General features: G+C 44.9%; 1 protein-coding gene across 2 annotated transcripts in view; it reads left to right on the forward strand.

The window, feature by feature from the left end:
* MTCL1 (microtubule crosslinking factor 1) overlaps window positions 1-24,759 on the forward strand; it is a 184,607-nt gene that overhangs the window by 157,554 nt on the left and 2,294 nt on the right. For both annotated transcript variants that reach the window (XM_025204252.1, XM_025204253.1), the window contains 3 exons: window positions 8,559-8,864; window positions 12,362-12,393; window positions 13,878-15,438. In XM_025204252.1, the coding sequence (XP_025060037.1) occupies window positions 8,559-8,864; window positions 12,362-12,393; window positions 13,878-15,438 (1,899 nt within the window). The remainder of the gene's footprint in view (window positions 1-8,558; window positions 8,865-12,361; window positions 12,394-13,877; window positions 15,439-24,759) is intronic.

Here is a 24,759-nt window from a genome sequence, read left to right on the forward strand (position 1 = left end):
GGGACCAGCTCCTGCTGCTACGCGCACCCTGGGAGGGCATGGGGGGGCATGTGCCCCTGAGTCTGTGTGGGGCATGGGCAGGGCAAGCTGCAGCTGGGGGCTGGGGCTGGGGTGGTGCTGGGCACTTCCCAGCACATGGGGGAGGGGGGGTTGGGCTAAGCTGTGGTCTTGGTGGGTGGCGATGGGAGTGGGTTATGAGGGGAGTGCAGCTCCCCCAAAATTTGCCGTAGCCCCCCTCCCAGTGCTGCCAGCCCTGAGCACAGCCCAGCCCAAACCCCCCCACTGCCCCCCAGAGGTGCACCTCTAGTAAGAAGTCATTGGCTACATATTAACAAAATTCAAACAGAGGTCAAGAAATTTTACTGAGAAGCAATACAGGATTAATGTGGGAAACATCAGTGTTTCTCATAACACACAATGATAAAATCACAAGGGAGTAAAGGGGAAAATTAGTAGTCTGTGTATGACACTGCCTATAAGAAATCAGCTTCAGGTTAAAGGTCATTTCCTGCTCCATTCTATTTAGCCTATCCACGCACTGACACATTGATTCATTCTCTCTCGAAGCTTGTGTGAATGTTTTATTTCTTGATAAAAATCTAAATCTCAGATGCAGTTATTCAAGGTTTGGTATACAGCTGCCTGCCAAAAAAAGATCTGCTTTTCCATAAACTCACTACCAAAGATGCAGCTGCTGTGGGTGTCTGCTCTTAACGGAGTAATTTTCTGTGGTAAAAAAAACAATATAATGCTTCTGAAGAAGCCCAGCTACCAAGGCCAAATATTCAAATGCCATTTCAGATGCTGCTCACAGGAATGTTATATATCATATTATCACTTGCAGATTTGGTAAAGGCATATCCAGTTACTCCCTTTACGCCAAAATGAACATTGTACTTGCTCAGTTCTGGAGTCTTATTTGAATGTATGATCCCAGTTGCTCCTAAAGGTTTAATGAATGGTCTTGAAACCATAAAAGATCCTATGAGTTAAATGAGGAAAGTTTAGAATCTGTTTTTGATTGGCCCTTAGAAAGCCCTCAAGAAGATGATGTGTGAATTTGAAAAAACAGATAGCAGCTAAAAGTGTGACTCTTTACATAATGGTTACTTTCTATCCCTAAGATATGAAAAACTGCATGGTAGCAAATGTTTGTGTGATTCGTAGGCAGCGGGTACTCTGGAGTGGTCTACAGATTCGTTTTTCATGTTAAATTGAAAGTGTCGTTTTCCTTGTGATAAGTTTATAAAAGAATGTATTTTTGGTAATTCTCACTTCCATATTTAGGTTAGAGACAGACATTTCACATAAACCAGTTTAGGTGATCAAAAACTGGTTTAAACCTGTAACAGAACAGATGTTCAGTGCACATAAACCAGTTTGAAAATGGCTGAAACCAGTTTGAGGTAAACCTGGTTGAATGTAGTATCAGACTTAACCGATTTGGTTCAAACTGGTTTACACAATGTCTGTCCCAGACCCCTTGCTGGTTTAAGTTAAATCAGAGTCTGCCAGCATCCCAGCATGTTCTCTGGCTGGGTGGGGCTCTCTGCTCCATAGCAGGGCTGGCCCCTCCCCTCTGCTTCCTGGCTGGAGCTTGGCACAGACTTGGAGGTACAGCAGGGTCTGCTGGCTTCTTCGTGCTCCCCTCTTCCCCCCCCTCACCACTCACTGCTTAACCAGAGATCCCTTCCTCCTCTCTGCCACAGCAGGAACTATAGCCAGCATGTGGTATGCTAGCTAATGCTGAGAGGTGTGTGTGTGTGTGTGTGTGTCACCAATTTGACTGGGACAGGCAGGCAGAACAGTGACCACTTAGGGCTTTGGGAGCTAATCAACAGGTCAGCTGGTAAGCTTTTAAAGAAGTTTGAAGTAATGTGGACAGAGGCTATTGTTTTGCTAATCAGGTGATAAAGACTGTTCTCAGCCCCGTCCCCCTGCCCCACCACTGCCTCTTCCGCTGGTTTGCTTGCCTGTCAGTTTGCTGCATACAGTGTGATGAAGCAGGGAGGGAGATTGAAAAGCTCTGTATCATCAAATGCATGCACTGCACACACCCGCTTGCCTCAGAGTGCTAGGCCAGGGCTGGGGACTGGCAACACTCCCACCCCTTGAGCAGCCAGCGGGGAAAAGACTGGGACTGTGCAGGCAGACATCCCTAATGAGAGAGTCCTGCTGGGGCCTGGCCACGCCCCCCTCAGGTCAGCTCCCTGCAGAAGGGAAGGGAGGGCTGCTCTAGCACCCCCTGGCTTCTCGTCTGAGCCACTGCAGGCATGTGCCTGAATTTATCAGTCCAGAGAGAATGTTTGTCCAGTTTCAAACCAGTTCACCCAAGTCAGGTTAGACTAACCTGCAAAAATTGAATCAATTCAGGCTCAGGCCTTTTGAATGTCTATCCCTAGCCTTAGTCTTCAGTTGAGGAGGTAAAGGAAAGCTACTTGGCAATAAATACTGTGAGCTCATGACTACTTCCCATTTTATTCTTATTTGGGAGAGATTTTGTTATTTTACAATCAAAACTCAGGTAAAGATCTGTCACTAATGATACCCCCGTTAGTTAGATATCAGATGAGAAAACTAAAGCCTAGGAACTAGGTAGCCCTTTGGGAAAGGTGCTAATCAAACTAATCTGACACCCAATTTCATGGTTTTTTAAACAACTAATGAATGTTTCCCTAACTTTTTTGTGGTTTGATTGGACTGATGCTCTCCTATGAATGGAGTTCTATTTAAAAAAAAAAAAAAAAAAGCCACTCATGTGATCACAGTAGGTTCCCAGGCAAAACAGGAAGTTAGCTGTAAGGAATTTTCCCAGTGTGTTAAGGGACACGCACAACATTTTGTTCAGAGAAGCAGTATAATTATTTGGATGTTCATGGTGCTCTCCCTCTGAATTTATTTTTTTAAGTAATGTGTTGTTTATGTTACTGCAACACAATGAGGAATTTAGTCTGATTTAGAAAATACTGTTCATATCCCTTGAAGGTTAGGAATAACCTAACTTAGCCTAGCCTTTGACATCAGTGTAACCTTGCAGGCCTCTGGCAGATGATATATTTATGGCCCCATTAACATGTTAATTGCCCCATAAATGGCAACATATGACACGGTCAGCATATAACACCAGCATAAAATAGCAAACCAGCCACAAAGATGTTTCACATATAACATAGAATATTTTTGTGGCTGGTTTGTATGACACCTTAAACTGAACCAGAGCCTCATCCCCATGCCAACAACCAGCTGATTCTCAGCATGGGAACTTGGACAGCCCAGAGTCTAGAGCCTGGGATTGTATTATGGCTATGTTTCCAACCATATCCAAGTAGACATGGAATCCAAAACGGAGATGAGAGAGGAAGGGAATCATTTTCAAGTGGCCTGGCAGGTGCCCTTATACAAAGGCAGATCTTCACAAAGGTGTTGACAACTCAGTAACCTGTTTCTGAGGTACAATTCTAACTAACCAAAAATAGAATCAACCTCTTTTTAAAGGATAGGTAGGCAAGAGTAGCATTTTGAAAATCTGGTTATCTGCTGGTAAAAATTTATAAAAGCATCTATGCTTATAATCAGGAAACCTGGTTTTCTCGCTTTAAAAATTGCAGGTTCTCTTATTAAAATGCCCAAAATCTACATAGTCCCCAACCTGCCCAGTACTGCCCTCCCCACTCCCCCAGCAGCTCAAGCCAGGCTGGGATTATCATAGCCCTGCTCATTCCCAAACTGTCCACCTCCAAAGGGGTGGAGGGGGGAAGGGCAGGGGTGAGAGGGGGGAAATGCACCCCACTGCTGGCCTGCCAATGTCCCCTCCAGCTGAGGTCTGCCTGGCATGGAGGAAAAGCTCTAACCAGGGGGCTTTTCACACCCCACATCCTGAGCCAGACTGGGATCACCCAAGCCCCGCTTCTTCCCAAGCCATCTGCCTCCAAGAGGGGTGAGGGAAGGCAGAGTGTGGGAACATACCACCCCACAGCTGCACTGGGGGGGGTCCCAGCCAAGGTCTGCCCAGCACAGGGGAGAAGCACCCATAGGGGGCTTTTCACATCCCTGCAGCTCGGAGCTGGGCTGGGACCGTCCCAGCCCCTCCTCATCTGTCTGCTCAAAGGCAGATGGCTTGGGAAGGAGCACCCAACCCCTCCTCATCCATCTGCTCAAAGACAGATGGCTTGGGAAGGAGCACCCAGCGCCTCCTCATCCGCCTGCTCAAAGGCAGATGGCTTGGGAAGGAGCAAGGCTGGGGTATCCTAGCTGAGCTCGGGGTGCGGGCAAGACAGTGCGAAAAGCCCTCCCCCCGTGGGAGCTTTTCCCCGGTCCCAGGTAGAAGTCAGCTGGGGGGACCAGTGCTGGGCCAGCAGAGTAGGTCTGTTCCCTCTGTCCTGGTCCCCCACCCCTGCCCCTCTCAGAGGCAGATGGCTTGGGAAGTAGCAGGGCTGGGGCAATCCCAGCCTGGCTCAAACTGAAGGGGGGCAAAAAGGGCCCTGGTAGGAGCTTTGTCCCTGTGTCAGGGCAGACCTCAACTGGGGGCGGAGAGGGTGGTGCATTCTGACACTCCCCCGCCAGAGGTGGATGGGTGAGGAAGGGTGGGGGCTGGGGTGATCCTAGCCCAGCTCTGGATGCACAGGGTATGAAAAGTCCCTCAGTGGATGCTTTCCTTCCCATGCCAGACAGACTTCAGCTGGGGGTATCAGCAGGGGAGGGTGATATGTTCCCCTCCCTATCCTCCCCACCCCTCAGAGGCAGGCAGCTGAGGAAGGGGTGGGGCTGGGATGATCTGAGCCCAATTCAAGCTGTAGGGGGATGAACCCCGCCCCCCCCAGGTTGGTGCTTTTCCCCTCCACATTGGGTGGACCTCTCTGAGAGAGTGCATTCCCATGTCACCTCCCTCCCCCACCCACCTCTGGTAGGCAGATGGCTGAGGAGGGTGCAAAGCTGAACCAGTCCCAGCCTGGCTCTGAACTGATGGAGGGGTGGCGAGAAAAGCTCTGGTGGGGGGCGTTTTCCCCTCCCCCCTGCAGCAGACCCTGACTGGGGGAGCGAGTGCCAGGCGGTAGCAGGGAGGGGTGCGTTCCATATCTCTAGGAGGCAGAGGCTGGGCAGAGGATGGGGCTGAGCCAATTTCACCCTGGCTTGCTGGGCTGCAAGTAGGAGAGCAAAAGGCCCCTACCACAGGGGCTTTTCCTCCCCTTGATGTACAGCTGGGGGATAGGAGGGCCTGGGGGCTGGTCCTTTGCCCCCTGTCCTGACAGGCACAGGCAGGAAACAGGCTTAGGAGCAGAGGCTTTATTGCCTCCACTCTGTGACAGCTGGGGACAGAGCCAGCCCTGCTCACTGGAGCAGACAGCATTGCCTAGGGCTGCTAAGCATCTTAGAATGCTGTGGGACTGTAAGTTAACTTGAGTCAGGAGGGGATTTGGAACAGAAGTTCCTAAAACTGGTTTAACCTAAATCAATTAAGTCTGATACTACATCCATCCAGGTTTTGCTTAAGCTGTTTTCAGCCATTTTGAAAGTGGTTTATTTGGACTGAACTTCTGTTCTGTTACAGTGTTAAACCAGTTTCCAATCATTTAAACTTGTTTATGTACAATTTCTATCCCTAGCCTAGTAGACAGTTTTAAAACTATGTGCTACTTAGTTAATTTGTGAAAGTCATTATTACCACAGGAGTCTGTAGAGCAGGGTTGGAAAATATGTCAGATCTGGCCGGTGGCTGCTCTCCATTTCCCAGCAGCCTCTGCCCATGTGGTTTGAGCCAGTTTCCACGGAAACCCTAGCAGCAGCCGCACTGTGGTAGCACGGGCTGAGGTTTTCGTAGAGACGGGCCCCAGCAGTGCTGGCCAGGTGGGAAGCTGCTCTGGGGCTGGGCTGGGATATTGCAGCAGTGACAGTGTGGTCCAGAGCCAGAGCAGAGCCGTGATCTGTAGCCTGAATGCTTCAGGCAGGGGCATGCAGGCAGCAGATCACAGCTGTGCCCCATCTCCTTGCATGGTCTGGAGCTGGGGCTGAGCTGCAATCTGCTGCCTGCACACCCCTTCCTGGAGCATGTAGGCTGCATGCAGATCAGGGCTGTGCCCTGACTCTGGACCATGCTGTTACCGCTGCAAGATCCCAGCCTGCCCTGAAGCAGCTTCATCCTGCCAGCACTGCTGGGGCCAGTCTCCATGGAAACCCCGGCCCTATGCTGTCACAGCATGGCTGCTGCTGGGGTCTCCATAGAAACCAGCCCCAGCCATGTGGGCAGGGGCTGCTGGGAAATTGAGTCCACTGCGGGCTGAACTTTGCCCACCCCTGCTGTAGAGGCAGTAAGATAGCCAGGTTCTAAAAGGGACTAGACAGATTCATGGATGATAGATCTATTAATAACTATTAAACAGAAGAGTCAGAGATGTATCTTTTGGCAGCTGGTTTAGATGGTAGATGTCAGGGAGGGTGATTCAGGCTTAACACTAGGAAAAACTTATTCATAATTAGGCTGTCCAGATTGTGGAATAAACTCCCTCCAGAGGTGGTATAATCACCTACCCTAAAAATCTTCAAGAGGAGACTGGACAGTCACCTCACTTGTTTCACCTGACCCTAGTTGTCTTTCCTGCCTAGTGCAGAGGGACTGGACCCTATGATCTGTCACAGAGCTGAGGCAATAAAGCCTCTGCTCCTAAGCTTGTTTCCTGCAAGTCCCTTCCAGCCCCTTACAATCTATGAACAGGGATTGCTCACTCTGCATAGACCCAATTCAGTGCTGTTCCTCTAAAGCATCCGCTCCTGCCACTGTTGGAGATAGGCTTGGTATCAGTGAGTATGGCACTGAGGCTGAAATGGGGCTGCCAGTAAGTCTGTGCTCACTGACAGCCCAGTCCCAGGGTGAGGGGACAGGTGGGGAGCAGGCAGGCTGCACTTCCCCTAGATTGCGCTTAGTGACTATCCACCCCATAATCCCTGCTTCCCTTATCCAAGGGTAAAGAGCACAGAGGAATGTGGGATGCTGGGGAACTGAGAGTCTCTGTGTAACACTATGTTGCACTGGATCCATGTTACATGGGGTGCTACAAAATGTAACACTACAGAGAAGTCCCCCTTTCAGCCAGGAACATTTCTATTGTTCTTCCATCATTTTTACAGTGCTGCAGGAGCAGGCATGTGTCTATCCCCTTGACTTTTGTAGTGCTACTAAGGTGTTTGTAGGTACATGTGTCCTCTGTGTCCTAAATGATGGAACTTACTGACTCCCTGGACCATGCAAAAAATGTTCTCAAACCCTTACAGTCAGTTTTAGCAGCAAATATAAGTTTCTAGTGACATTCCATTATTACTAGAAATATAACTTTAGTCATGTTATAATTGTACCTTGAATGAAAATTATTTGCATAATTTATTTTTAGTATTGTCATTAGTTAATCTTGACTTCCAGTTCCACCCACTATCTGGTTTTAAGAAGTGCGGAATTAGTCCCTTTAATGCTTCTCATGCCAACATGTACCTTCTTTAAACACGTGTGCTCAATTCCATACTCAAGTTTTTGACAGTGCTGTGGTATGTATTCTGCTTGTTTACCATGCAGTAGCTACAGGTTTTTAAATTTTGCTGTTGGTAAAAGAGCATTTTCAGCATCAAGAAACAAGAGTTTGGAATGAGTATTGCTAGAAAGATACAGCTCTGATATTTTAGAGTCCAAAAGAATCATGTTTGTTTTGAGACTCCGGAATGTTTCCTGAGCTTATAATTGCATTGATGTAGGATATCTTAGTGAGAGAAATTTAAATTGAGAAAAAATTGACTTTCTTCCTTTAAAAATCAGATTTATGAGAGCATTATTATTAAAAGTAATTCAAAAAATGAAGAGCAGTGTTTTGAAATCCTCTAAACAGCTCCCCATTTGGACATAAACACATACTGTATTGCTAGTATCCCTAGAGCCAAGCATTGATACAGGCCAAAGTCCAAACTAAGACTACTGCCTCTGAGTGCCATGTGTGGTATACTCATGGTAAGTTTCCAGAGAAATTCAAGAGTTTCATGGAACTGTTTTAATATTTGATTCCTGGAAAAAAAAATATTCTTTCTTCTGGTCTGGTTGGATCTAATTGGGTCTCTGTAAATCTTAATACCAATGCAATAATTTTCTTATTAAAATGATCAAACAAAATATTTTTTCAATGTTGGAAAATTAATTAATTTAGAAATAATCATGTTTCTAATCTGTGGTTTAAGGAACAGTAACTGCAAGCAAGCTACAACTTGCAATCAAGTATTAGTGGGTGTGATGTAGATTTTCTTCCATGCTTCTTTTCTCCCCCTGTATACAAGAGCCCACTCACAGTATTAAATTGCTGTTTCCTATTGTAGAATCTCTCATCCTCTGCATCATGCAGTCATAGAATAGTACAAGTCTGCTTATTTCTACTGAATATTTTAGAAGATGCCATATATCCTGAGCTGTGGCATTCACAATGAAGAAATAGTGTCTTGAAAAGCCAAGGTCTCTAGAAAATGCATGAAGATTTTGATGGACTACAGTTTATCTGTGGTAATTTCAGTTTTACTCTGTTCCTTTGCAGCTTCAGAAAGAAATGAATCCACAGAGAGGAGACAGTTTCCTTTGTGACCAAAAAGAGAGTAACCTTCGTCCATTTTCAACCCAGGGGAACCTTCATGTGCCTCGTCCAATGGGGACAAGATCCTACTCTGATTCAGATGCCGTACAGTTCGATGATCGGTCACTGTCTAAGCTGAAGGAAAGTGATAGATGCACTGCCACAGAAAACCTCTTTCTTGAATCACTCTCTTTGGATTCTCCTGATGAATCTGAGGAGCCTCAGCCTCGAAGATTAGAGCAGGAGAAGTTCTTGACTTGTCTACCTGAAGTATGATTTTTTTTCCCAGTCACATCCTTAATTATACCATAATCAGGGTAGTTGTCATTAGAGGTGTACCAATACATCGGTCTGATATTGGATCGGCAGCGATATAAAGAAAGAAAATTGAGCATATCAGAAATTGACCTGATTTGGCTGATTAAATGCCCGTGCATGTGTGCAGCCACTGCACAGCACATAGGCAGCAAGAAGCTCAGTCCGGCTGTGAAAAGCTGCGTGCAGCTGGTAAGTCTGTTGTGGTTGAAGGGGAGGAGGAAAGGGGAGGAAAGAAGCGTGGGGTGGCAGATCAAGGCCCCTGTGGTGAGGGAGGAGTGGGGCTGGGGCAAGCACTGTCCAGCTGGGGTGAGGCAAGGTGCGGGACAGAGCCATGACTGTCCAGGTGGCACGAGGGAAGTGGGGTGGCTCCCATCGCTGCACACACCCTGGGAGGGCATAGGGCATAGGGAGGCATGCGCCTCTGTGTCTGCATGGGGTGCGGGCAGGGCAGGCTGCAGCTGTGGGCTGGGGCCAGGGCGGTGCTGGGCTCTTCCTAGTGTGTGCGGGGGAGGTTTGGGTCAGGCTGCACTTGGGGTGGGTGGCGGCAGCACTGGGAGGGGGGCTACAGTGAATTTTGAGGGGCTGCAGCCCCCCCATAGCCCTCTCCCAGTGCCACCACCGCCCACTCTGAGCACAGCCTGACCCAAACACCACCCTCCCATGCACCAGGAAGAACCTGGCACCACCCCAGCCCACAGCTGCAGCCTTCCCATGCCCTCCCAGGGTGTGTGCGGTGGCAGGAGCTGCTCCTCCCCACCCCACCCCGTGCTCCCTGGACAAGTCGCAGCTTCATCCCATGCCCTGCCCTGCCCTGCCCCACCCCAGCTGCACAGCACTTGCCTCAGCCCCAGCCCCACTCCTCCCTCACCACAGGGGCCTTGATCTGCCCCTCCATGCCTCTTCCCTCCCCCCTTCCCTTCCACCACAGACTTACCAGCTGCATGCAGCTCTCCATGCTGTATCAGAAATCGGATTGGTATCAGCTGATATGCCTCCTTAAAAAACTGGCTATCGGTATCAGCCCCCAAAATCTCTTATCGGTGCACCCCTAGCTGTTATACTGCATGTTGAATAGGTGTTAATCCTGGTAGGAAACCAGCAATTAGTTAAGTTAATCTAATGAAACCAAAAGGGTCTTAAGAAATTCATCAGCCACAAGCCAAGGTGGAAGATTAGAAACTGACCATTTTTATTATTATTTATATTTGATTATGCATAGGTTACAAGAGCAAACACCCCTCCAGTTTTAAAAAAATGTAAAATGGCAGGGTTGTACTTTAAGAAGCGCTCAGGTCACACAGCTTCATTGTTGAAAACTACCTTATAATTCAACATCAGTAAATAATCAGTGCTACTTGAGTGACATGCTGGATTGTGGGCCGCCTTGTCTAGGGGGTGCACCCAGGATTTGAGGTGTCAACCAGAGTGGGGAAGAGTGAGCAGAATCCAGGTGCATACTAACTTGGGAAACCAGGTGGTCAGCCTGAGAACTGGGCCTGGGAGCAAGATGAGTCAGGAAGTCAGAGGGTCAGGCAGAGCACAGAGTCAGAGGGCAAGCCGGGTTGAGCAGTCAGGAGATCAAGCAGAGAACAGAGTTTAGGTATAGGCTGAGTTAGGAGGCCAAAGGATCAGACAGAGCATGGAGTCAGAAAACAAGCCAGATCAGGTAGCCAGGAGACAAAGCAGAGAGCAGACAGAACCACAGATAGGCAGTTTAGGTACGGTTGCCCAAACAGTTCCTCTTCTGGGTCAGGGTTTTATATGGGAGGGAGTAAAGGGTCAGCTGACCCTGGCTGGCCACTCCAGTGGCAGGGCGTGGGTGGATGGTCAGCCCCAAATGGAGGTTTCTGGCCAGCTTTGCTCAGCCTTGATGGTCAGCTGGAGCGGTAGCAGGAAAGAAAGAGTGGCTGCTCCAGGCAGACCAAGTCCTTGGGTTTGAGGCCATGACCTGACATTGTGTATTAGTTTGGATTGATTGATTGTGGTTCCTTTCTGTTAAAATTAACAATATAATTAAAAAATTAGCAAGCATTGGTAATATAAAGAGTCTTAAACTGATCATGTATCTGTCAGTCATGTACCCCTATATTAAGGCAAAATCCAGAACGGTCCAGTCATGCCACAGTAGGTGAACTTTGGGTCCCAGTGAAGTTTGCAGAAAGTCTAAATAATTCAGGAAATATTTTTTATTTTTTTCTTGTAGTCACTTATAAGTGTGTGTTGGTGGATGTGAGTGTGGGAGTGTGTAAAAATTCATTGCCTCTCCTCAGTAGAATAGATATATTTTATGGATGGTATGGGGCAGTTCAGTGTTTATTGTCTCTCAGATGTTTTTGGAGTTATTCTTTTCTATTTCCAGCATTTTTAATGCACCCTGATATCTGAGTCAAGCTTATTTGGAGGTCTATTTTGCCCTTTTCATACATTGTTGCCCCTTTTCACAAATTTTTAAATAAAGGTTTGGCTAATGGGGTTAGGTCCCTAATGTCATTTGGGCAGACTGCTTGCCTTCAAACCATGTTTTAGAGAAACCTGTACAAACTCATTCCCTTCAGGTAAAACTGGAGCTTAATTAATGCACAAGAAAAAAATGAAATCTAGGGAATCAGGCCCCTAGTCCTTCAATATGACTCTGGATTGAGCAAAAGGTGCTATTTTTGTCTAGTAATTTAATCTTCAGAAATTTTCTTGATTTTTATGGGATCAAATCAAATCCTAAATACTAGTATTTTTTGTTTCTAAACTCATACTTTTATGTTGCTTAGTTTATATTTTGTACGTTAAATAGTAATACAGTATACAGTAATATAAATAAATACCAAAAATAACCCTAGATCAGTTGCTTGAGGAAAACCCAGTTTTAAGAAACTAATTATGGGAGCTGTCACTGGGGAATAATTGCTCTAACAACACCTAAATGCTGTTAGTAAGCTGTAGGTATTCCCCAGATGAAACAAGTAATAGTCTTCCCACACATTTAATATATCTAATTTAATGAGTTTCAACTGGTACCGTTTGTTGGTACCTAGAGAATTTATAATAAAGCCTTATGTCAAAAGACCACATTTTTCTCTCTTATTGCAGCAAGGTCTTTAATATGAAACAGATTAGCTCCAAAGAGCTAATTCACCCACACAGATATGAACCAGAACTTGAATATGCACTTTTGGAGGATTGTCATGTAAAGCTCCTTTTGTTTCATAATCACATGGACTAGCTAAAAGTGAAGATATTTTCAGATTTGGAAGTGATAGCATTCATACCTGTGTATTAAAAGGACAGTGCCCAGATATACCACTTAAATTTCTCTCTCAGGAAAGAAATTGGTCATTTTTTGAAAAAAATACTTATGGAGCTATCAGGGACAAATGGCAAAATACTTTAGGCAAAGCACTAATATTATGTGCCGTGTACAGGTTCACAAATAACTTGTCTTTTTTTCGCTGCAGGAAGAAGAAGCGCACAAAGGAAATCTTCAAAGGTGAGTAAAGCTGATGGGAAAAGCACCAGACAGCTAGCTAACTGACAAAACTTTGGACTCATTTGTGGCTTTGCCACAAACCCTGGTGTGATACAACTTTGCTGCCTCAGAACAAGACTGGAAAGCAGATAAATGGATTTACCCAGCAGTTAAATATGACACAATATAGGCCTTTTCTTCTCTTGCTAGTTACATTGGGCCAAATTCAGCCATGGGACAAATAGATGCACTGTTGAAATGAATAGAGCAGCAGCCTGCACCAAGTCTGAATCTGACCCTAGTCTTCATTAAAAATTTGGTGTAGAATGTTTTTTTGACTCAGTACAATACCACACTATAGAAATAATCAAACTTACTGCTTACAGACATTTAAAAAAAACCCAAAACAGTGCTTTACTTTAAACTCTGTACACCCTTGCACCAAGCCCAGCACATGTCAAGAAGAGACGTCGCATTAGTTTGACCTGGCTCGCCCAACCTCTATATAGATAGGGCGCTTCAGCAGGGCTTTTTTGGTGCTTTTATCTAATAGCTGATTTAACCAGTTTTTAATAAAAGCTCAAAAAGCCCTGCTGAAGCACCCGATCTATATAGTTCAGGTTGAACTATTGCACTGCTTCTTCTAGTAAAGCACTTTTTGTTTTGTTTTTTCCATGTTTGTCAGCAGCCTTTGTTACTCATGGTCAACCCATCTAGTCTGAATTTGCTTATTGAGTGTGCATAGATAATTAGGATGATTTACATTTATATAGTCTTTTCCATCCAGAATGATTCCAGTGTGTTATGACTTTCCTTACAGTCAAGCAATCAAAAGTCAATTAGATACTTTTACTTTCTATAAATTAACAAACTTTATGGAAGCCCAAAAATTCTGTGTAATATACCACAGTTTCTCCACTAGTTAGATGTTTGCTTTTGTTAAGTTGCAGCATGAGCCAAACTCATGAAATAAGGTAAATATGACAGACTTAAGGCTCAGAGGGCTGAGAAGTATCACCTGCCTGTGAGGGCTCACTTACTTCAATGAAAGTTGTAGTACCCAGTACCACTCTATTCATTTCTGCCATTTGCATCTTTAAAAAATATGCCTCCTGATGTTATAGAGATTAATTTTAATGGATAATGTACGTTTAAAGTCTGTTCTAAAGCTATGTATTTTAAATGTTTTTCCTCAAGTAATAATGCTTGAGAAAATAGTAAAATAAGAGGCATGAATTAAGTGTTTCTTACATTTAATGACCCATCAGGCCTGTTTGCATTATACAGCAATTCAAAAAGCAATAAAAGGAATTTAAGAAAAAAGGAAATGGTTTTGTACATGTCTTGATAAGGATGCTTGGGATCCATGTTTAGTTCTCTCTTAAAGAAGAAATGATTCTACAGCAGTGTTCAGCTGAGGCTGATATTTCTTTAATATTTCTATAAGCATTTTCAGTATTAATTAACGTTGTAATGTTAATTAATATTTGCGTTTCTCTCATCAGGGCAATGTCTGTTTCCTCCATGTCAGAGTTCCAACGTTTGATGGATATTTCTCCATTCCTTCCTGATAAGACCCTGCCATCTTCTAGCAGCAAAGATGATATAACACCTCCCCTGTCCCCTGATGATCTGAAATACATTGAGGAATTCAACAAAAATTGGGATTACAGTAACCCAAGAAACCACAGTGGGACTACAGAAAAGCCCACAGAAGCCTGGGCAGAAAGGACAGAGATTGGAAAAGGAGGGAGTGACCCAAGTTCAGATCCATTCCAAGCATCATCATGGTACCTCACCACCAGTGTCACTATGACAACAAATACTATGACCAGCCCAGAACACTGCCAGAAGCAACCTTTGAGGAGTCATGTTGTAACAGAAAAAACAGGAGTTAGGGTCTTTCACAGTCCGCCACTTGTCCGTAGGTTTGATAATTCAATGATAGGTGGCAATGAAGGGAAAAAGCAGGTTGAGCCGGACTTTTTGTTTTCTGTGACCAAAGCAATGGGGAGCATTGGTGAAACAAGAGGTGCTTCCTCAGATGTGTTTGGCAGATGGTCTTGTGACCTCACCAAACACCGTAAAGAATTTCTGGAAAGTGGTCTTCATCCCATTGAGCGTCCGATTTGCACTACTGTGGGCTTTGCATCACCCTTGCATAGCCTGGAGTTGTCCAAAAACATGAGTGATGATATGAAGGAGGTAGCTTTCTCTGTCAGAAATGCAATACGTTCTAATTCTAATTCAGCGGAGCCTCAGTTTAAGGACACAGCTTGTCAAACCAATGGTGTGAGAACAACAGGAACGCAGACCACCCAGACTATCAGTGTTGGCCTGCAGACCGAAACCTTGCGTAGCATCACCAGCAGTCCACACAAGTGTCTGACACCAAAGGGGGGCTCCACACCTGTCTCATCACCATCTAGAAGCTTAAGGAGCAGGCAAGTGGCCCCTGCCATTGAAAAGGTCCAGGCCAAGTTTGAACGTACTTGTTGTTCTCCAAAATATGGTTCTCCAAAGTTACAAAGGAAAATCCTTCCAAAAACAGATCAGTCAAATAACCGGGCTTTACCAGGTACACCTCAGAAAGGATTCAGTGAGTCAGCTTGGGCAAGGTCAACTACTACAAGGGAGAGTCCAGTTCACACCACCATTAATGATGGCCTCTCCAGTTTGTTCAATATTATTGACCACACTCCAGTTTTTCATGAGACTTTCCAAAAATGCGCCAGGTCTAGCAGTCGCTCTAGGTCAGCAGAACCCAGGTCAGACTTGGGGCCTATGCAAGAAATGTGTGCAAGTGCCCGTGGTAGATCACCCAGTCCCCTACGTTTGGGTGCAGAGATGCAAAAAGAAGAAGGGGCTGAGGTGGCAAGCATCAGGCAGGACTTATCTGCTCCTCCAGGATACACACTTACAGAAAATGCTGCCAGGATATTGAATAAGAAACTTTTGGAGCATGCCTTAAACGAAGAGAAAAGACTAGTCTCACACAGCCCGCCAAATCTTAGCAATGACAACAGCACAGGAGAAATAATCAAAATAGAACAAGGGTCCATTGAGGTAATGAGTTATTTTTCCTGCAATATTTTTTTCATTGTCTTTAAGGAAATGTTATCAGAGCCTTTATTATTCTAAGTGTTTATCTATATTCTGTTGGTACTGTGGTATCACCTTGGAGCGCCAGCCATTGACCCATTGAGTATTAACTGTACAAGACAGGAAAAAAAAGGTCTGTCTCGATTCTACAGAGATTACACTAATGTATAAGTAAAGAAAGAAATGTAAGTGCACAAATGCTAGTGGTTCTCCCCCATCACATGTCAGCAATCAGGGTTTCTTGTCATTAAGCATATTGGTAATTATGGATGTTCTAGAAAAACTGCATGTTTGGAGGGAATTTTTATCATGAAAGAAATGGTAGCATATATCATTTTCCAAACCAGCACAGACAATTTGTTTTAACAAATCCATGTTAAAAGTAGTGCCTACAATAGATTTCCCTTCTCACACCATGACCAAAAAAACAGGAGTACCTACAATGTCACTTTTCTGGATATTTTGTAATAAGCTTGGCTCTGCTGTATAGATTCTCAATATCAATGTGATTGAATGGCATCAATCTTGAAAATGTATTCTTGCAGCCTTGCAAAATTATCATAAAAAATGACCACTCAAGGCCCAAGCCTACTATAAAGAAATAAATATCCATATTTTATTCAACTCTCAAAAATTTACCAATCGTAATTTATCCCATCAGGTATACCTAAATGATCTGGGTCAGATCTCCTCCTACAGGCAAAAAAAAATGAGGGGGAATGCAAAGTTGAACTAATGCTCAATTATGGAATGATCTTCTATTACTGGTTAATGTTTATGGAGAAATGTGTGGTGTAACAATTTTTTAAGTGTCTTGACCTCTCTAAATATCTCAACCCTCTCAGCTGGATTCTAAGTTTAGCATGGTACAGAAACAACACTTGCCAATGATTGATCTATGGTTAGATTCTATGCCCATTTTGTCCTTTTCATATCACTCCAGTAACTCCATTGTGTTCTAGCAGTCCATGGTTACTTAGGACTATGGACAACTGGGTACAAATTGGAATAATTCTGAGTCTTGTCTAGGCAGTGCAAAAAGATTGAACCAGGGGCTGAACTGGTCCCTGGCCAGCCCTAGGATAGGGTGGTGACAGAAGTATCATAAAGGTGAGTTGGAGGTTTGGGTAGATGTCTAATACTGCTGCCAGCAGATTTCTCAGCTATTGCTTATGCAACGGATTATGAGAAGAAAGATGAGTCTTCCAGAGGTGCCCTTGGATGACTGATGATTCCTGCCCTTGGGTGACTTAATTCTATTTTGTTAGATATCCCAGAAGGAAATATTGTATATTAGCTCTTCTGCCCTACTCATTTTCTCTTGAGTGTTACTTCAGGGCTCAATGCTGTCTTTCCTCTCATGGATGTGAGACTGTTAGCAGAATTTGTGAGGAAGTACTAGGTGAAGTGTTTTCAGTTTGCAAATGTTATCTAGCTCCATACCTTCATTTCCTGTCCAACCTGAGGTGTGTGGTTGAATGCTGGCCAGACTTTATGCAGATAAAAGTAGAATGATTATGGTGATTATGATGATTATGGCAGTATGGTATAAAGCAGGGTTCAGCAACAAACAGTCCATGGACCTACTGGAGGATTTTGCCTCTGCCCACACCCATGATGGGGTTGGGCAGTGTGGATCTGCGTTGCGCTGGGCCACTGGAAACTGCGCCCACATCACTTCCACTTCCCATCCCCTGCTCCCTGGGTGCAGCTTCCAAATGACAGAGAACTGAGTGAAAAAGTAATGAAAAGCAGTGGCAGCAACATTGACGCAGTTCCCAGCTGCCCATCCCAAGTATAGCTCCCCATGAGTTGGCAGCTGTGCTCCCACCCCAACTGTGAAGTGGGGGGCTGGGAATAGCAGTGGTGGTGCTCGCACAGCATGCAGCTATCTGGCCCTGGCACAGGTAGAGGCAACCCACACTTGCTGCTGATGTGCTGCCAAATCTATCCAGTCCACACTGGCCTGGACCTGAGTTGTTCCAGCCTCAGCTTGAAAGGTTGCTGGCCCCCAGCTAATTAAAGTACTGTTAGGACCTTAGCCACCGATAAGTGAAGAGTACTGAGCTCAGCATGAGCTAATTTAGCTTGTCAGTAAGCATTTTTGTGATGGTAGTATAGATGCCCACTGTCTCCCCTTGTTCCCCTGAGATCTACACAGCTAGAGTTGAAACACCTGTGGCTAATAAATGAGGGAATTGTTGGTAAGGATGCCTGTTCTCATTCAGGACCCCTCTAATTTAGAGGTTCACTCTTACCTTCCCCAGATAGCCTTGATTCTTAACCTTTAACATGACCTTTAAGTCATGGCTTTATGCCCATTTGGGAAAGCTGGATTCTGGGAACATGAGTTGTGAGAGAATTTGATCTGCAATTTTGTTGTTATTGTGATGGACTTAAATAGATGAAGATTGCATCTCTGTTGTTTGTACTGAATGTTCTTATAAATGACAGCAGAGCATCTAGTGGTTCTTACCATTTTCAGACTCAAGTCACCCATCACTAGACTCAAGGCACCCCTCAAAAGTCAGCTCTTAACTTTCACTCATTTTTTGACTATGAAAAAACAGTAGAGCAGTAATTCTTAATCAGGGTGCCATGGTACCCTAGAGTACATTGAGATCCTTTCAGGGGTTTCATGGGGTGCCACACAATGTTAACACTGTTAGGTATATAAACATGATTCACAAGGTAAACCTAGAGATTTCAAATAAGAATTTATGGTTTTAAAAACACCATGACATATTGTGATCTTTCTGAGTTCTTTGCAACAGAAGAACTGCTGTTGAAATCTGTGGGGTTTTTTGTGAATTATGTGTATATATTTGCACACATAACAGTGCTAAAATTGCCTGGCACCCTTATCTCATGGTACCCTGGCTGAGGATCACTGATCTAGATCCTGGGATAGGTACCTTCATGTTTAAGGAGACATACCAGCAGAAAGAGAGTGTTAAAAATAAACAAATTTGAAATTTTTACTTGTAATAAATGATGGAGTTTGGGGTTTATGCACACACCTCAGAATAAATGACTAATGAAAGGAACAGCTTCAGTGATTTGAATTATTCTGGCTATTTATATAGTTTATGTTGAATTGAAAATCCAAAATATTGATGATGGATTACAGTTCCCTAAAGTTTAATGTGTAAAAATATGCTTTGTACTGTCACAGTTTCATCTCAGCTTTGCCTTCAAGACATCAGTGAAAGCTAAAATTCCCCAGCTGTACCTTTAAATGTCTCAACTGATTTCAAATACATGAAAACTTGTAGCACATCACCACAAATTTTCTGACTAAAGTAAGAAAGAAAAACTTAATCCTGACTTCAAAATCTGGAGCATGACATGGTGAGAGTAGTGCCTAATATAATTTACTGGACATTTATTTATAGTGCTTACGCAGATAAGTGCAGATATTTTGAGAATTTTCAAATACCCTTTGCCTAGAGGGGCACATCTTTCCAAATGGCTAGACAGTAGACTGCACAGCCCTGCATAGAGGGTGTTAAACAGGGTGTGTAGCAGCCTGTAACCCTCAAATAATCTGTGAGAGTTCTCCCAGGTTTGTCCTCCTGATAGAGAAACGTATGCAGAGCCAGGTGTACAGACATTTGAATGCTGAGGCCCTGAAGAGTGGACAGTTTGCAGTGCAGTTGTTAGGGGGGCAGGGGAGAAGGGAGGGGTAAGGACCGCCACCCTCCCCCCCCCCCGCACACATCTCAGCATTCTCTACTGGCTCCCTTAGTTTGCCTCATGACAGATGTCAGTAGTGCATAGGGCAGCTTGATTGGTTGCCCCAGACTTCCCAGAAGTACCCATTTTTATTCTGGGAGACAAAGCCTGAACATCTATACTGTCATGGTTTTTCCTGGGAGAGCAGCAACTCTTCCCCAAAGAAATGAATGTCTGTACAAGGCTGCAAAGCCACACTGCCTCAGGGAAAGGGAAGCAGCAGGAAGAAACTGTATCAGGAAGATAAGAGTTTCTTTTGGAGCTTCTCACATACGCTGATGTTACACAGTATATTCCATCTGTTCCCTTAGTGCACCGGCTTGACTCTGCAGTTTGGTAGATGAGAATACCATCTTCCTGCCTTCTTACCTTGCTCCCTACTTTTTGGGACCTGGTTATCTGGTAGGGATTAGGAAGAAGCATACCTCCATTTTCTAGAATGCAGGGACTAGCTTGGGAGGCCTGTGAACTGCTGCAAACAAGGAAGAGGAGGCTCCTTGCTTCTCTTCACCTGGCCCTGAGGAAACATTTGGGTTTAAAGGTAGTTCTCTAGCTGCATGGTTTTACAGCAGGGGTGGGCAAAATATGATCCTTGGGCCAAATGTGGCCTGTGAGGCCATTCTATCCAGCCCACGGGGCCCCTAAAAAATTTAGAAAATTAATATTTCTCTGCCCTTGGTTCCTGTCAAAAATTACAGGAATGAAAGGCAGTAGGACCCAGGGGAAGCCTCAGCAGGGCCCACCTTGCCCCACCCTCTCAGCCGGAATACCCAGCCAGGGCTTCTGGCCCTTCCTCCGCCCCGTGGCTGGCGCCCCGCGCTGCAGCCACTTGCAGCCTGCACAGGGCTGCCTGTGCCTGCTCAGGACAGCCCCACGTGGGCTGCAAGTGGCTGCAGTGCAGGGTGCCATCCACGGGGTGGGGGAAGGGCCGCTTTTTCCCAGGCTCCTTCCCTGCATGGAGGAAAGTGGCCCTTCCCTACCCCGTGGCCCGTGTTCCCTGCTGCAGCTGCTCACAGCCCATGCGGGGCTGTCTGGAGTAGGCACAGGCAGCCCCAGGCGGGCTGCGAGTGGCTGCAGTGTGGGTTGCTGGCCACGGGTTGGGTGAGGGGCTGCTTTCCCCACCCCTGCTCTCAGCACCAGCTTGTAACCCGGCCCCACTACCAGCATGGGCCCCACACGACTCCGGGCTCTCCCGTCAGGGCTGCGTGTGGCGACAGCAGCTGTGGCCCCCCCGCTTGCCACGCTGGGAAGTGTTTGCCACTGCCATCTGTGGGCTGCCCAGTGCGTGAGCTTCGGGCAGGCACCAGCAGCCAACACTGCCCAGTGCGGCACGTGGGGAAGCCACAGCTGCTGCTGCCGTGCAAAGCCCTGACAAGTGAGCCTGGAGCCGGTGCAGAGCCCAGGCTGGCAGCAGGGCCAGGTTACAAGCTGGTGCTAAGCACAGGGAAAAGCGGCACCTCACTTGCCCCGTGGCCAGCACCTTGCAATGTATCTGCTTGCAGCCCATGTAGTGCTGCCTGTGCCTGCTCAGTACAGCCCCACATGGGCTGCGAGCAGCTGCAGCAGGGAGTGCTGGCCATGGGGCAGGCAAAGGGCCACTTTTCCCCACGCTCAGCACCAACTTCTTCCCTGCCAGCGAGCAGGGGGTCGGGGCTGTGCACTGCCTCCTGCCTGTACCACAGGGCTGGCAGGCACTGGCAGTGAGTGGGTGGGGAGACAGCAGGAGCATGGGGCCCGTACCAGTGTCCCAGGGCCAGTGCTGGCAGGGCCCAGAGCAGGGTGGCAGGAGCACGGGGTCCCAGCCAGCAGGGGCTCTATGGAGCCGGGCCAGCTCCCCCTTCTCCCTGCTGGTGCAGCCCAGCCTGGTTCCACAGACCCCTGCCAGCCTGTGCCCTGCTTTGGGCCCCACTGGTGCTGGCCCTGGGACAGGGGACCAATGTCCCAATGTCTTGGGACCAAAGACATTGGGATATTGGTCCCAAGATGGTGACCAGGGGGTGGAGCTCCTGTCAAGGGGCGGGGCTACGCATGCAGCCCTCAACAGCCTGCCAAAACTGGGTAAGCGGCCCTCTGCCCGAAATAATTGCCCGCCCCTGGTTTACAGCCACTAAGTGTCCTGCCATCTCCCAAAAGTGTGTGCAGACTCTCCTGAAAGAGTAATATTGTGAACTCCACTCTAATGTCTTGACATTCCAAAGTGCAGTGGTGTTTGACAAGATATATTAATGTAACATAGATTTATTGTTGGAAATGAAACTGTAAGTTTAGGAACTGAATATATCTTGGGTTACTGATGGATTACACTGCCCAAATCTATTTGTGCTAATCGAGATTCCTCAGTGTAGTGACTAATCCTCACCTAGAAGGCATACTGTGCTCAGTGCCCCAGGAGTCTTCCAATGACTTTTCCACAAATGTTTCTGGCCAGCAGAAGTGGTCATAGCACCAAAGATAGCATGCCTTTCTTTGCACTCATAGCATGATGTATTAATGACTTTATAACCTGCATGGAGCTCCAGTTGGTGGCTTATTGTTTTTTGCTCTTCTCTCTTTTTTCTCTCTTTTCTTTTCTTTTCTTTTCTTTCCTTTTCTTTTTTTTTCTTTTTTCTTTTGAGCTTCTGAATGTTCTAATTATTTCTTCTTACATTTCTGCTGAAAATATTGGAATCTGTTTAATATATGCAGAGAGTAGCAATAGCTCTGTGTTTTCATTGCAACTTGCCTGGAGCTTCCTACAAACAAATCATATCTGCCCGATGCAATCTAACAGTGCTTAATCCTGCTAATTCACTAAACCACTATCTTAATAGGCCATCATGGGGTTTTTAAATATCACCATTGAAAATGCAGTCTGACTTGTATAACTTTAGCTGATTAGCCACACAAAAGCCTCCTGAAGATTCATTTTCCTGGGTTGGCAAAGACTTTAAGAATATCGCAGAAATTACGTGGTCGTATTGCGGCTTGGGAACAGAAAACTCTCCTTGGAAAACTGTAAGAGAAGCCCTCCATTTCAGCCAGGGAAAAGACTGTATCTGCTGTGTTCTCTTTTTCTCCTCTCTTCAGAATAATTGTTTCACAGATGTAGCTGGACAGTTCAGAAATTGGAAAGAATTAGAAGGGAGGGAAGGGAGTGTCAAAATTAAAGTGCTTTTTCTTCAGCTGGTCCTTCCTTTTACTGTCATTTTTACACAGCAATAAGATGGAAAGGTGAAGCAAATACATGTAATCAAAGCTTTATGTGGCTTCTAAGTAACATGAAACATCAATGGGTTTTCTTTTAATGATTTATTAGGCAAACTCACTTCATAGCAAAGAAGAAACAAAAATATTTAATCCTACTGTATCCCTCCTTCATAGTAACCTTGTTTGTCCCTGACCTAAATCAGAATTGGCACAGATTAATATGCATCTTGCTTCACTTAGAAGGAATGCTTGAATTATTTAATAATCCCATCCACTTCTAAGTCAGTGATAGGGTTGTTGGGCTTTTGTTTTCTTTTGTTTCTCTTCTCTAAATTTATCACTTTTTTCTATTTTATTTACCTGTAATATGATAACATAATCTGAGTGGGTAGCGGCACCTGAAGACTTCTTCCTTGCTGACTATAAGCCTTCGTTTAAAAAAAAAAATATTTCCAACCTACTTGCTTTCTTTTTTTTCTGTCTGTTCTGTCCAGAACCAAACTGTCTTACTAACTGCCCCCTGGGGACTCTAACCCTGCCTGCCTCACTGCTGTAAGTTCTTTCTACCTTGTTTCCCTAACTTGAGTTTTGAAACTTTGGGTTAGTGGAGAGATGTAAATAGCAATATTAATTGACACAACAAGATATAAGACAGCCAGGACTTCCAATAACAGTTGAGTCTGTACAGTTCTACCCTTGAAATATTTCTTACCGTCTTAGAATAGTGTTCTTTGGAGAAGCCTATTCTGTATACTCCCATTATTATGTGGGATGTGAACACAGATGGTTCCTATTAGCCTTTTTGACAGTTAAAGGGACACTGTTAGATCAAATTTGGACCCAAATTTAGTTTCATAACAGTGAGCTTTTCCAAAACCTAAGACCAATACAGGTGCATCCATTTGTTTTCAAATTCCTGGTGGAAATGTTTCAGAAAAAAATACACAGTCCTGCAATATTTTCCATTTCAATATGGCAGTAGTCTCTCAGTGCATGAAAAATGAATCTAACTAGAAACTGAAAATTGAAATTATCGCTTTTTTCAGTGTCTTAAGTTTAGCAATATGAAAAAAAAATCGACCATTGTAGAAAATAGCCAAGTGGAAATTAAAATTTGAAAACATTTCAGTTTCAGGTATCTTTGGTAGCTGCATTTGTTGAGTAAGAACATTTTGATTTATAAAATATGTTTGACAGTGTCCTTTTAATGGCTTAATTTCCTTGTACATTCAGAGAGAGGAAGTACAGTTAATGTAAATAAGGTTAATGTACATTTTACCATGACTTCTAGAGGAAATTGACTTTGCAGCCAACATATTAAAAGATTATGCTGCCTGTTTCTTGTGTGCCCTGGAGTCACAGGAATTGCTTGTGCCATGAGTGTTGTTGTGTATATGTGTACAGGGCAGATCAGAATGAGCTGTGCTTCACCAGGGCTTTCTGTAAAAGCTGACCAGCATTTATGGAAATATACATAGGTTCATCTGAATTGGGAGATTTCTTTAAAAACAATTTTGCCTCTTACAATGCCATCTCATTCAGACAATCATAGCTAGGTTAGGATAGCCAAAAGCAAACCAAACATTAATTAAAACTTGTTGTTTCAAAAGAGACTAAGTCACAAACCAGGAAAAATGTAGCCTCATCTCATCCTGTGGTGCCTCCTGCAGGTATGGCTGAACATACGGACTTCTGTTAGCAAGGCTGAGCCCAGTGGCAGATTTCACATACCATATGTTCCTTGAGACACAATGGGATAAGGTGAAGTAAGGACGCAGAGGCAGTGTCCTTACTAGTATTGATTTTATACTTCAACCTTTAATGTCATTTTTACAGATGGCTATTTTTTAACATTTACAGCACAAACGTGTGTGCATGTAGGTGACTGCAGAGCTCATTGCTAACCAGCGCTTCTGTCATTTCCCTTAGTCCTTCTACCAGGCAATATATTGAGGGCATCTCAGTATAATATTATTCTGAGTGGTAATTTGGTAATGCTGAATCCCTTTTTGGCTATACACTGTGAAAAGCATATGAGGTTGGCCTTTCTCAGAGGCTTCCCAATTTCTGGTGAAGCGCTCTCCTCTACAACATACACACACATGCTATAGGCTGTTTCTACGATGCCCCTCTTAGCTGTCATTCTGTCTTTCTTCCATTCTGCAACATTCACCTTCTTCCTTTCCAAAGTGATCATCTAAGATAGTTTTACAGCACATCATCTTGCTTATTCACTGCCAGTCATACCCTGTTACCTAATTGAATATTCTGAATGTTTGGTCACTTCTCCCTCTCTGTCCATACATTGCATGGCATGATATATATTACATTCTTCACTTTCTAATTTATACTTCAGATGCTTTT

This window comes from Alligator sinensis, unplaced genomic scaffold (assembly GCF_000455745.1).
Source record: "Alligator sinensis unplaced genomic scaffold, ASM45574v1 scaffold597_1, whole genome shotgun sequence".
NCBI lineage: Eukaryota > Metazoa > Chordata > Crocodylia > Alligatoridae > Alligator > Alligator sinensis.